We start from the raw sequence: 13,964 nt of genomic DNA, 5'->3' as shown, positions 1-13,964 counted from the left end.
AGCCTGTATCAATTCTAATGACTGATGACATGTGTGACAGTAAGCACTTTATCACTTTTATTTTTGATAGATGTTCTCAGCAAAAAAAAACAATCAAGACCAATATCTAAGGAGTAACCCAGCAGAATTCTTTGACTAACGAATAGTCATTATAGAATATAAACGCAATCTTCCACAGTAATATTTTAACAAAAAGATATGCTGGTGCTAATATTATTGATAATATCTCATCAATAATAATTTTTCAATAACACATTGAATAACCTTACATTCCAGAGAAAACGTATGAGTCAGTATGCGCCAAGCTAAGCTAATGTTTCAAAATCTGCAACTTTCATTCATGCCCACCCTTTGCATGACCTACAGACTTCCGAGTTTCTCCAGGTCCACCCGGGTGCTTGCGCATACCCTTTCCTCTGCCAGTCCCTGTTCTACTACCCCTCTTCTTTTTTTGGGAATGTCTCTGAGCGGATGCTTCCTCTTTAAGAGCCTGTGTCCACAAGGCATCAAAGGAACCTGGTGCTTGATAACCTGGCTGGTTACTGTCAAGCGAGTCTCTGGAGAGCAGTACCCATATACAAGGCACATTCCTACTGACCGTGAGACTGTCCAGCCCTGCATCCGGCACCAGAGGTTCCCACACCTCCTGAACACTTCGATAGACCAGAGTGGTATTTTGATGTAGACCGTGCACGCGGCGTTTCAGGATCTCCACGCACGTGATGGCTTTAGCCACGCTAGTGCCCGTACCTGTAAACACCATTTGCCGGCACGGCTTCTCCACCAACCCCGCTGTCACCTGTGAACCTTCCTGGGTGCCTGACTGTTCTGCTGAGGCTTCAATCTCCTCCATTCGGCTCAAAGCGAACCTCATCAGGTTGCGGATTTTGCTGCCATCCTTCACCCGAACTTCAGGAGTGTCGCTGGACAGGTTAGGGAACGGACACGGGCACGGCTGCTCCACAGTGCGCTCTTTTCTGTAGTTTTCCATGGCATTTAATCTTTACCTGTAAAATGTGAAAGGGCAAAAATGCAGTATTAATACTTTAAAATGATTCTCACGCTGACCAGAATGCATCAAAACAGGGAACAGGAAAAACATAGATAATATGTCATGCTGTAATTCACTATATTATGTATCAGGTGCTGTTTATATTCTATATTGATCGGTGTAGTGAAGTTTAATATCATCTAAATAAACGGCATAAAGCAAACGCCAAAATTAAACATCAGTCGAATGAGAACCTGGACAGAGCCCTACACGTCAGAGATTTACGCAAAAAAAAAACGGTTAATTTAGTGAACTAAGTTGAACTTACTTAAAATGCAGATGCACATATGGATCTTTGTAAAGATATGCTGTGATTGCTTTCCAATTGCACCTGTTATGTAGAAGCATGTGAGCTCTGCACAAACTTACCTTGCTAAATTGGCTAGCACGATCATGTGGCTGCTGTTTTCTGTTAAATTGCCGAGAGCATGTGAGACTCCATACAACCGAGTCGCGGCCGCAAAAGATGAAAAGTCTTTAAAATCGCTCAGTTAACTAAAATTAAAATTACAGTTGAGGCGATTTCTTGCTTGAGGATACTCCTTGCTTACTTACTTGTCACATAGTATGACGTCAGTTAGAATTCTGCCGGTAAATGTGTAAACTCTGCCGCAAAGCGCCGCAGGTATTCATGGGAAGTGTAGTTTTACAAGATTTCCGATTTATTGGCAGGGTAAAAAGGCTTCACATTGTCAAAACATATTAATATTAAAGGGTTTATTCTCCCAGCAATAAAAACTGTGGAACGCAAAAGGAAATATTTTAATAAATGTTTCTGGTTTTTGTGTAGGCCTACATACGTAACTGGCTTTGGTTACAAGCGTTCTTCAAAATATCTTTTTTTGTGCAATGTTTGAAATTACACGGCGGTTTGTCAGTGAAAAATAAAAGTTAAAACAAATATGTCTTGAGCCTACCAAAATGTCCGTTTGTCGTATTAAATGTTGTATTCATTAACATATTAATTCGTTTTAATTAATTACTTTAAAAAGCTATTAATTCGTTTTTTTACATTTCTGGTGCATGTAAAAGAGCTGCTTTCCATTCCTCATTTACACAGCACCACGAAACAGGCTAACTGACATATAGCTATTTATATTATCCAAATCAGAAAGATGATTATTAAAAAAATGCGGAAATGTAAATCAATATGAATAATATAAAAATATAATATTAACATTATTATTTGTTTAAATGTTTGGAACTAATGGAAACTGTGAGGCAACAAAACATGATAGGATTACATAATTTTTATTTGCATAGCACTTTTCACCATATGTATTGTTTAAAGCAACTTTACAGAATCATACCTTAATTAAAGTCCCCAGTAAGGAAAAAACTCTTAAGAACTGATGACAGTCAACCACTTTCACTAGAAAACTCATGTTTAAGCCTAGGTACTAAATCACCAAACATCCTTGATTATAAACACATATTTCATATTCAATCAAAAGATAATTGAGATTTTTCATTTCACGCTAATAAGACCTGTTATTTTATTTTTTGATGCTAATTCAAACACTATGTAAAGCTACCTGGAACCTATGAACATGGATTACAAATGTACTTCCCCCATAAACACTATGATGATAATTTTACAAGATTAAAAATGGACTACGTTCCTTTTTTAGTATCTCCCATCATAAACTACAGTTTTTGTTACCAGCTAAAACAACATTACACCGGGATATATTTGTGGTGCTTTTAACATACATGGGAACCTAAGGAATGTTTACTGGATCAACCGGATATAAAGGATTAAGGTATATTGGGGATTTGTAGCAGACAGGACGCTTTTTCTCACAGCATTTTGCACTTTTCCATTTGAATTCATCTTCACGAACCAATGACAATGAAGCACAAAGGCCCATAAAACTGTCCAGTGGCTGCCCATCAGCCCAATGAAAGAAATCTGATGATGGTGATGGTAATGATGTTGTTGATGGTGTTTGCCTTTGCCAGTACCAGTCTGTAGTCATCAGACTACGACGTAGTCCAATCCAAGCCTCCTCATCCTCTGTTGTGTTAACCGTATTGGCCAAATTCATCTGAATGTCTTCACTTGTAGGACAGCCAAGTTGTTTTTGAAGACTCGTGCAGTGAGCCAGGGACTCAGCCCAACTAAGACGATCATTTCCGACTTCAAACTGTCCAGGAATCACCACACAGCCAAACTCATCTGAATGCATGAATAAATAAAAAATTAACCATCACAATGATGTGCTTGACAATTTATCAATTTAAGTCTGCATTTGAAGTGATTGCTTGAAATTTAATAAAAAAATGTTTACCTGGTTGATCATTTATAGGTATAGCTGGTCCTCCATAAACTGCCGTGCCAGTGTTTTCCAGTATATAAACGGCAATCTTTGAGGATGGATGCCAGATGAAGGTTGATGGGTTTGTTAAAGGTATTATAGCTGAAGAGTATTTTGTGCCGGTAATCTCAGTCCACTTAGCAGATGTAATATGGTCCTTTTGTTTGTGTACATTATTTCTGCTGCCAGTTTCAGCTATCACTAAGGCGCTCTTGATGTCTGAATACAACTGTAGCAGATAGCAGCCAGCAAACATGTTTTCTGGGATCAATTCAATAAAAAGATCTGGACTGATCAGTCTAAGGGACACGCCTCCTGATGCATTTACGTACTGAGATTTCGTCTGATCTGAAAGTGACAGGAAGCCTGATGGACTAGGCTGTAACTGAACATTATTGTGATATAGTGAGATTGCCGTGTCATTTGATGTCATAAGCAAGCGGCTCTGGGTTATACCCGGAATGTACGGCACAACAAAGTTCTGACCCTGAAATTGTGTAGGAAGAATCTGATTCACTATCATGTTGCATTTACAGGCTGTCATTTCTAGACATGGATGAGTCAGAATCACTGCAACTTTATGGCTAGACTTAACCATCAGGAGTGAGGCACTGGCCTGTATCTGGATGAGCTGGTATGACGGGATCTTTAACTTTTCTTCTTGAACGCTGGCTGATACTTTCCAGACTACCGTGATAGTGTTTTCTGTGTCCTCTGCATTGATGATGATCAATTTGAACAAACTGTATCTTTGGGACGAGAAGGGTGCCGAGGATCCGCTGAACGTTTGGATAAGGCCTGGATGGCTTAGCGGAGGGATCAAATAGTTTGTGCCAAGATTTGTGATGGGTTGAATAACACTGGTCTGGATATTTTTCTTCTGAATGGTACCTGTATCTGTCTGACTCAAAGAATGTACTACAACGTTTTTGGTACTGGTAATTCGGATTGAATTAGTGGAGTAGTTAAGTTCGTGTACTTCGGCAGTTTTAGGAAATGTCACAGTTGTGGTTGAACCTCTCTGCAGGTATGATTTTGTTATTTTTGTGTTGTTGTAGAAGACAGTGAAGGAAGTGTCTTCATGGAGGGCTGTGACTCTTAGACTTCTAGGAGTGTATGGGTAGAAGTAACCCACATTTTCTGGAAATGCTGTGATGAAACTGTCTCCATAGCTCACTATTGTAAGACCTTGAAAAAAAGTGTGAAAATGTTCATTGGTCACGGCATCAGGCGTCAATCTAACAATGCTCCAAAAAACAACAAAGGATAGTAACGTTTTTTTCTGACCTTGGCTTAACGTTGATGCAAACAGAAGAATCACAAACATGACTGTGTCTGACCTTGAGTTTAAGATTGATGCTGTGCAGTAGTGAAGAAGAGACAAGTTGTATAACAAGTTTTCACATATTACAGTAGCAACAGCATTAAGAGCAGTTCAGGCTTAAACGTCACATTTCTAGGCCAATCAAAGTTATTGCAGTGTAAAATTTACATTAAATCAAGAAACAACATTTGACTATAAGCAATTTATCAAGTCTTATGTTTTGACATGTGTATACATTTCCAATACATTTTTCCGTTCAATTCTAGTCTTAGCACTTTACATTTGTGTGTATTAACTGTGTTTGCGTGTTTTCGTGATCCCTGTTCATCCTAAAATAAAGACTAAATCAATAAATAAAATGTATTTCTTTATTTTAATAATGTCACAATAGTTAACTCATTACTATTAATGATGTTCACAAATACAACCTTATTGTAAAGTGTTACCACAGTATTTTGATGTAAGGGAAATAAAAATATCATCAATGTGCTTCTGAAACCTCGGAAGTCCGAATTCTCAGATTTTCAAGAAATGGAAAAAACACAGTGCTTTTTAAATTAATAAAAACTGTGTTGTCAAAGCAAACAAGTACTTTTAATTTTACCGATAATTTAACCATTTATTTATTAGATATAGGAAATGCAAATAGATCTTTTTAAGTCAGTTTTATATCATTTCACAGCTTTAAAATTATAATAAACTGACTTGATATAATTAAAAAAAATGTAAAATCATTTTTAAAAATGACATTCAGGTGACTTGTAAAGCTAATTTGATTTAACCTATGTAAGGCTGGTTTTGAACTATAGTTAAAATAAGTAGAAATTTTCTACAGTGTGTCTGTATGTGCCCAAGAATACATGGGAATAATATTTGATATTATAACATGGCATCATATTTGAGACACAGTGCAAAATGTTTCTTAACAAAACATGTTACAACCCTCCCTGTCTCTCCTACTTCAGAATACACATGGTTTCAAGAAATAACTGTGCATATGCTTGTTTTGTCTTACCCACATTTTATTTTTCTTTATAAATCTCTCAAAATCTTAACATTTTATTTATCAGCTTTTCTTATTTCTTACATCAGGTACTGACTGACACATTTCATTTAAAGAATAATTTCAGAAATGAATTACTTGAATTACCAATAAATGAATCATCAATCAAAACATGACACTTCTCTGCAAAATAATAAAGTAATATTACCTCAGATAAAGAAAAATATAGCTACCTGATATCTGGAGCTCTGCTTGTGTCTGCAATCAATTGTGTGCAGGATTATTTTAAATCAGACACATTTGACTTTCAAAATCCTTCTTTTGAATTAGATTTCCTTAAGATTCAGACTACACAAGGCTCTTGCGTCATATACAGTGGCATTGCACAAACCTCATTGGCCCCCTGCAAGAGTTTCATTACATAATCAAATCAGTGAAATTTATGCACATTTTCCTTGAAAATCACCCACCAGAGCTGTGCAAATTACAACAAATCCTGGCTGAGACAAGAGGCCTTTCTGTGTGGAGTTTGCATGTTAAGCGTATAGGTTTCCTTGACACTCAGGTTTCCCTCACAGTCCAAAGACATGCAGGTTAGGTGAATGGGTGTGCAATAAGTGTAAAAGTGTGTATGGATTGGCCATCTAACAAGGGTGTAGGGTCTCCACCGACCAGTGGCGGCTGCTGGTCTTTCAAAGAGGGGAAGCTCATTTTCGGCCTTTGAATTAATGAATGAACAAACAAACAAAAAAGATATTAAACTCCACGGAGGAAATGTGGGAATTAGGTTAAACTGAAACAAGGAATGTGGCGTATAATTGTGTGAAATGTATGATGAAAATTGGCTAGCAATTTCGCCAAGCAAATACCAAGAAATAGGTTGCAGCAATTTGACTTTCGACTACACTTGCAAAATCCGCGATGGGACTGAGCACGAATAGCTTCAGCGTCAGCGATTTTTTATAGTACAAAATCGCTGTCAATCAAAAGGAGATGCAGTCTTTCGACAGACCCTCCAATCATCACGCAGAAGCCCGGAGTCCCGTGGCATGTTCAAGCTCAAACCGGTGCGCAACGTTTTGCAACGGTTTCCTGGAAACGGTTTGCAACGGTGTGCAACAGGGTTTGAGATGCGTTTTCTTTTGTTTGGTGGGTGTGTCAAGAATGTCAGCCCAATCAGCAGCAACAGGTATATAAACCACGCGGTATTAAAGAGACAGCTCGCACAATGGGTCCAAGTAAAGTCGTTTAAATGTGTCCGCTGCAGCTCGGTATACGCAACAATTGAAGATATTAGAAGAGATGTATTTTTCAGTATTAAACACGTATTTATTCCGATTTCAACAGGCTCCGAAAATTATTCAAAAAGAACACAAAGAATGGCTTTCTCAGCTGCCATAGTTCAACTCTTGCGTCATCACAACAGAGTGTTCAACCGCACCACCGTTTCCGTTTAAAAAACGTTTTGTCGGGGCTGAACGCATCACAGGCCAGCCCACTCCCCCATTCACCCCAAGAGACGCTGAGCATCCGTGGGCGGGACATAATCGCAGCTTTTATCCAATGACCTGTGCATTATCTGCACTGTGAAGCTACGGCTCTCACTAAATCCTTGGTGTTTCGAGTCTGACGTCATCACGCAACAGTCATCACGCAATTTTTTTGGTGATTTTAACAATCATAGGTAGTTTAGATGATTAGAGTAAGGTTAGGGTGTGGGTTAGGGTAAAGGTTTCGTAAGACTTGAAACACCAAGGATTTAGTCAAAACCAACAAGCCACGCCCACGGATCTGACTTAGTGAGAGCCTTTACCGGGACTGCGGTCAGGCCAGCCTCCACCTTGAAAACGACGGTCAAGTGAGCCCTCACGCGGTTTTGTTGTGCGCGTTTATATTAGGTATTACGGTAAAAGCTGAAAGAGGAGCATCTGAGTATTGTGAGTGGTGCAATTTAATAAAATATAAATAATTTGGTCAAATCTGGCTTTGTCATGTGTACTTATTATTACAGATTCATAATTTCTGATCCGCTTGAAAATATGAGTGCTCACACCATGAGACATGTGTCTGACTCTTGCATGCTGTGTTTCTATAAATTCTATAAGAGAGATGTTAAAAGCAAAATCCCTGTTTCCACAGACTCATTCTACTTCAGGGTGATAGAGCACCATCTCAGGTTGTCCCACGTGCAATATCAGGACAATTTAAAGCAGAGTTTTCTATTTATAAGCCCATGAAATGTCTCTTAAACATAGTTTTTTTTACAAGTTTAGACAGATTTTAAAATAAATCTCTTTGTTTCCACAGACTCATTCTACTTCAGGGTGATAGCTCCACCTCAGGTTGTCCCACATGCATCTGCTGTGTAAAAACATCTGCTAAACATCTTAGAAAGAGCAGTTGTACATCCATTATAAATCATACACATCTTACAGACATCTAGAGCTGTTTTTATTTTTTGGAATGCCAAGAGCTGTGCAAATTTGACCCCAGAAGCCATCTTTGCGAGACACATTATCATCAATTTTGACTCCTTTCTTTTGTAGGTCTTCTACTTTCTCCACTATCTCATCAATTGTCACATTTTTGGTTTGGATATAGACAAAATATTAATAATTTAACATCAACACCAGATAGTTACAAATAGGCCTATTTGTATTAAAATATGTGCTTAAAGACAAATAAGGGATGTCAAAAGATTTAAAAACTTACCCTAAATAAATTTAATGTGTATATTCTGAATAAAATAAAATAAATGGACATGACATTCGGATCACAGCAAACGCATTTGTATGTCTTTTCCTTAAAAAGCAAACAAAGTGAACAGGCCAAACCAAAAGAGCTACCCAAACTCCATTAACTGACTGTTAATTACCAAGACAATTAATCGAACCCAAAAAGAGTAAAATTATAGCAAAATCATTGCAATTAGCATGACATCAAAACCTCCGTTGATTTAGCTGCGTCATTAATTTGGCTAGGCTTATAGGGATGGGCGATATTATATCGTTTGCGATATACCGGTAGAATTTCCCCACACATAGGAATTAGTCTTCCCGCGATATAAACGATAAATTCTAGTTGATGACGTATTTCTTTGTGAGACCCATTCACAGCTCATATGTGAAGCGAAAACGGGTATAGCGGAGGGCGGACGTGAAGCTGAGAAAGAGTTTGCACTAAAAGACGAGCTCTAAATCTCGTTTAGGTTGGCACTGTAGATGCATCCGAGTTAATGTTTAGTTTCACTTTCGTTTTATTTATTTCGTTTGTTAAGTATTCGTTGATAGTCATAATGCGTTACACCACAACATTTAGTTTGGCTAAAAGTATTTATTTAAACATTCGTTAGATGTTATGCGCGCGTGCGCAAATTGTTTAGTATGATTTCTTGCCTGTTATATACAGGATGAACGGAGCGTCCCGTGCGCAGCTCGCGCCCACATGTGCTTTCATAGCGTGCACAGCACTGCTGCCTGTTTACATACAGTACAATTGCGAGTTTGTATTACGTTATTTTAAATACGTTTATGAGCGTATAAAAGCATGGATTGTTTAATTAGATTTCTTTTATCCGCATTTTTCTGTTCTCTTTCTGTAGCGCGAGTCATAGACAGATTCAGTGTATGTTGCTGTGAGAAGAGAAGGTTTACACAGTTCAAGAGAGAGTGATTGACAGCGTGATGCGATCGATCGTTTCCACCCAACAATAGAATATATACAGTTTTAGGTATGACATGATGTGTTTATTGAGCTTTAGTTCATTTAACTTTTCTTTACTACAACCTTTTGAAGTCGAATCTCACTATTATATTTTATATTTACAAAAATACTGTAGGTATATTTTAGGAGCTGTTTGATTTGGGGTAAGTTGTACTTTTTGATAATATTTGTTTTTCTGAGGGTCTAGACTACATGCAGCTACTATCACTTGACGCAAAAAACAGCGGTGGATGGCATTATGGATATATCGTCATTTTTATCGTTATCGCAAGAAATACCAGGAATTATCATGATAGTTTTAGGGCCATATCGCCCATCCCTATAGGCTACGTCTCATGATATTATAATAATGACAAGTAATGTAATTGACAACATTTGTAACGTTAAAAAATAATTCAACACAAACAAATATTGTCTTAATCCAATGACCTTATACGTTATTGTACAAAAATGTAAGCTACTTACCCATGCTCTCTCTTCGCCACCTTTCAACGTTTGATAATGTCTCTGATGTGATATGCTATTACTTAACGTGACATTATTCGGCTTTCAGATGGAATCTAATCATGCATTACCAAACAATACAATACTAAATCATACCTTAACTACTGTGGGAATATTTTTCAGATAAAAGTATGATTTAAATATCAATATAATCAATAAGTGTTTTCTTTCATTAAATCATTAAGCTGTGTGATTTTGTCATGTGCTTGCTATCTTACTCAGTAAAATAGTTACTGTGGCAAATGGGGGTTGGAGCCATAAATTATCTAGATCAACACACACACACACACACAAAGAGTCACAAAGAGTCATAAAGAAAAGAAATGTTATGAATCAATCCACTGCATATGTTTTAACTATAATCATGAGTTGTGATGTGTTTTAATGAATCATAGGATTAAGAAACAACGCTACATAATTAAAAGTATTAGATGATTAAGTGTTTTCTTTTTACTAAAAGAATGTTAAGAATGTTGGTATGTTGTCCGGCCACAGGGAACTGTTTCTAGGAGACCTCTCCCCAAAAGAAACTGTCCCTGGAGAACATTCCTCAGGACTGGCGACTGACCACAGGATATACGTTTTGAAATGTTATTTTACAGGAACTAAGAAAAAGGACTTCACGGTGATTGGTGGAAAGGGAGCAGCACTCCTTAAAAGGCAGAGGAGGAGTCAGAAGATACGAGCGACGTCACATACTTAATAAATATGGGTGTTTTTGAATAATTTGGGTTGTTGTTGGCTTGTGGTGGAGTGAGGAGATCGTCTGACAACCCAAAGCTTTGTTACCTTTTTACATCTGATAATAAAACTTCTGTTTAATTTTGGAGAACGTCTCTGTGCAAATTTTTGAGCATGCAGGACTGCCTTTAAAGTCCAACACTACACATGATTTTAAGGAATTACGTGAAAATATTGAATGACTGATTCTGGAACTATATTGCGCACCACACGTTTTAAGCGAAGAGCCCCCTATCGGTCTTTGTCAGACACATGGGTTTATTTTCTGTGTGATGTCACCGAGGCGTACTTGATTTCGGAGGTATCGCTGCATTGAGCAGTGAAGTGAATATATGCAGATCGGTACAGTACAGACCAATTAAATCAGAGAAACAGAGCAAACCTAGTACATATGATACCGAAATAATCTCAACAAAGAGGTCAGGAACCGTTATTTATATAATTTGTCATTCATGAAAGGGATACGTCCAGTGCCGGCCCCACAAGTGATATAGGCAGTTGCATGGGGCCTCCGTTGCGTAAAAATTTAATTTACTTGCTGGTTGTGTCAGTGTCAATCATCATGTGCCTTAGCTTTAAACTGTGCGAAGCTTAAAAATGAAAAGGCGGTACTATCAGTCTGGCGCAGAGAAGAGGAAGAAGAGGAAAGAAGATGAGAAAAGAAAAGATCAAGAAAAGGGTAAGTGTTCAATTAAAAAATTGAATCAATTTTAACAAGATACTGTATATAAAACATTATAATAAGCTGTGTGTACTTGTAAATTTGGTTCTGTACAAGGACTATTCGCTCAGTAAACATACTAAATGGTGTTTTATTTTTAAATAAAGTATGCCTAATGTGTTCTGTGAGGGCTAGTGTGAAAGTGGACAGAATAGTTTGTACAATAAAATTCAATGCGTCTATGGAGAGTCCTCAGAAACCATGTGTGTGCATCGTGTGTCTGTCTCCGTGTGTGTGCGTGCGTGCGTGCGTGCGTGTGTTTTGCAGCTTAGGGAGACTTTTGAATATTTTCCAAAGAATGTACTTACAGCTGGTGAAAATGCAGGTCAGTTAAATAACTTTCTTATAGATCTCACTTAACTGAAATACAACTAAAACAGCCTTTTTATATTAATAATACTACATGCACAAAGGTTTATTCGTAAAATAAACTGTCAAAAATATTAAAATTAACACAAAAATACTAAATTATCATAATGAGCTATCAAATTTACTTCTGTTTTTATTTTGTGCAGCAGCTACATCCTCCTCACATGACAGTCTTGGCCCTGTCTCAGCCTACATTGGTATTTTTTCCAGCTTATCTGTTGCCTCCACCACATCCTCCAGTGCAGCTGACATTACATTAACCTCCAGTGCTGTTGCATTCACCACATCCTCCAGTGCAGCTGACATTACCTTAACCTCCAGTGTTGTTGCCTCCACCACATCCTCCAGTGCAGCTGACAATACCTTAACCTCCAGTGCTGTTGCCTCCACTACATCCTCCAGTGCAGCTGACAATACCTTAACCTCCAGTGCTGTTACCTCCACCACATCCTCCAGTGCATCTGACATTACCTTTACCTCCAGTGCTGTTGCATTCACCACATCCTCCAGTGCAGCTGACATTACCTCAACCTCCAGTGTTGTTGCCTCCACCACATCCTCCAGTGCAGCTGACAATACCTTAACCTCCAGTGCTGTTGCCTCCACCACATCCTCCAGTGCAGCTGACAATACCTTAACCTCCAGTGCTGTTACCTCCACCACATCCTCCAGTGCATCTGACATTACCTTTACCTCCAGCGATTTAAATCCTAACTTTAAATTACCAAAAAGACAGGACGGAAGAAGCTTTCATTTCCATTACAAGTTTCGGCTCCTCACTAATGCAAATTGTTTTCAAAGGGCTCTTCAAAGCTAATCACAGAGGGACAGCGTGATCGGACTAATATTGGAGCAATCCTTAAACAACATGAAAACAGCCCTGCACACATAAAAAGTGTGGTGTCATGGAAAGAGCTTGAACTATGTTTAAAAAAGGGACAAACAATTGACCACACACAACTAACCCTCACAGAGGCTGAGAAGAGACGTTGGCGTGAGGTTCTCATTCGACTGATTGCAATCATTAAGTCTCTTGCAGAGCGAAACCTCGCTTTTCGGGGCTCTGAAGACAAATTAATGGTACCCAACAATGGCAATTTTTTAAAAGAGGTTGAGCTCATGGCTAAGTTTGACCCTGTGTTAAGAGAGCATATCAGACTAGCTGACAAGCAAGGAAACCACACAACCTATCTTGGAAAAACACTACAAAATGAACTGATCTCCTGCATCGGTGATCAACTGGTCAAAACAATGGTGGCTGGCATTCAAGAGTCAAAGTATTTTTCTATCATCTTAGACTGCACACCAGATGTCAGCCACACAGAGCAGATGTCTGTGGTGGCCAGAACTGTCAGTCTAGAAAAAGGGCCAGAGATAAAGGAGTACTTTCTTGGGTTCTTAGATGCTCCTGACTCCACCGGCGCTGGATTGTCTTCTCTTATCTTAAAAAGACTGGAGGAGCTTGGCATACCATTTAGTAATTGCAGAGGCCAGTCTTATGACAATGGAGCCAACATGAGGGGCAAAAATAAAGGAGTGCAAGCTAGACTCCTTGAGAAAAATCCACGTGCACTTTATGTTCCTTGTGGAAGCCACACTCTTAATTTAGTTGTTGCAGATGCAGCTAAATAGTCAATAGTTGCAATTAACTTCTTTGGAGTTGTACAGAAGCTGTTCACTCTCTTTGCAGCTGCACCGCAACGATGGGCCATTCTCAAAGATCATGCTGATATCACTTTAAAAAGCTGGAGTGACACCAGATGGGAAAGTCGGGTGAAAAGTATTGAGCCATTGCAGCACCAGCCAGAGAAGGTGAGGAAGGCTCTTTTACAGGTAAGGGAGAACACTAAAGATCCTACAGTTAGGATTGAATCCCAGTCACTCGCGGAAGAAATTGGTTTCTTCAGATTTCAAATCTGTCTTGTTGTCTGGTACAATATTCTGAGAAAAATTAATGTCACAAGCAAACTGCTTCAATCTGCTACCATGCAGCTGGATGTTGCTGTAGATCTCATCCATCAGACAAAAGCTTCTCTCGTGAGCTACAGAGCTACTGGCTTTAATGATGCAGTCAAGAAAGCAACTGAAAGGTGTGAGGAAATGAATGTTCAAGCATTGCTTAAGGAGAAGAGGCTAAGAACCATGAAGAGACACTTCAGTTATGAAGCAGCTGATGAGCCAGAGTCCAGTGCCCTAAAAAAAATGGAAGT

At 38.6% G+C, this 13,964-nt stretch overlaps 2 protein-coding genes across 2 annotated transcripts; both read right to left on the bottom strand.

The window, feature by feature from the left end:
- Positions 1 to 61: 61 nt before the first annotated feature.
- On the bottom strand, positions 62 to 1,635 carry rpp25l (ribonuclease P/MRP 25 subunit-like). Its single transcript, XM_057340312.1, has 2 exons — positions 1,421 to 1,635; positions 62 to 1,007 (listed from the first exon to the last, which is right to left on the bottom strand). The coding sequence occupies exon 2, from the start codon at positions 989 to 991 to the stop codon at positions 335 to 337; it is 657 nt and encodes a 218-aa protein (XP_057196295.1). The 5' UTR covers positions 992 to 1,007; positions 1,421 to 1,635; the 3' UTR covers positions 62 to 334.
- A 684-nt stretch (positions 1,636 to 2,319) lies between these two features.
- Positions 2,320 to 6,030, bottom strand: LOC130558321 (uncharacterized). Its single transcript, XM_057340675.1, has 4 exons — positions 5,930 to 6,030; positions 4,657 to 4,728; positions 3,343 to 4,557; positions 2,320 to 3,230 (listed from the first exon to the last, which is right to left on the bottom strand). Exons 2-4 carry the CDS (start codon positions 4,694 to 4,696, stop codon positions 2,773 to 2,775), a joined length of 1,713 nt encoding a protein of 570 aa, XP_057196658.1. The 5' UTR covers positions 4,697 to 4,728; positions 5,930 to 6,030; the 3' UTR covers positions 2,320 to 2,772.
- Between the last annotated feature and the right edge of the window lie 7,934 nt (positions 6,031 to 13,964).

The sequence above is a fragment of the Triplophysa rosa genome, linkage group LG8 (genome assembly GCF_024868665.1).
Source record: "Triplophysa rosa linkage group LG8, Trosa_1v2, whole genome shotgun sequence".
Classification (NCBI taxonomy): Eukaryota; Metazoa; Chordata; class Actinopteri; order Cypriniformes; family Nemacheilidae; genus Triplophysa; species Triplophysa rosa.
This window is presented reverse-complemented; position numbering and strand designations above follow the sequence as displayed.

Excerpts from the sequence above, each read along its gene's own strand:
- LOC130558321 (XM_057340675.1), bottom strand. The coding sequence starts at position 4,696 with ATGTTTGTGATTCTTCTGTTTGCATCAACGTTAAGCCAAG. Across the intron at positions 4,558-4,656 it reads TGCATCAACGTTAAGCCAAG|GTCTTACAATAGTGAGCTAT; the intron begins GTCAGAAAAAAA and ends CTTTTTTTCAAG. Across the intron at positions 3,231-3,342 it reads ACCTATAAATGATCAACCAG|ATGAGTTTGGCTGTGTGGTG; the intron begins GTAAACATTTTT and ends TCATGCATTCAG.
- rpp25l (XM_057340312.1), bottom strand. The coding sequence starts at position 991 with ATGGAAAACTACAGAAAAGAGCGCACTGTGGAGCAGCCGTGCCCGTGT.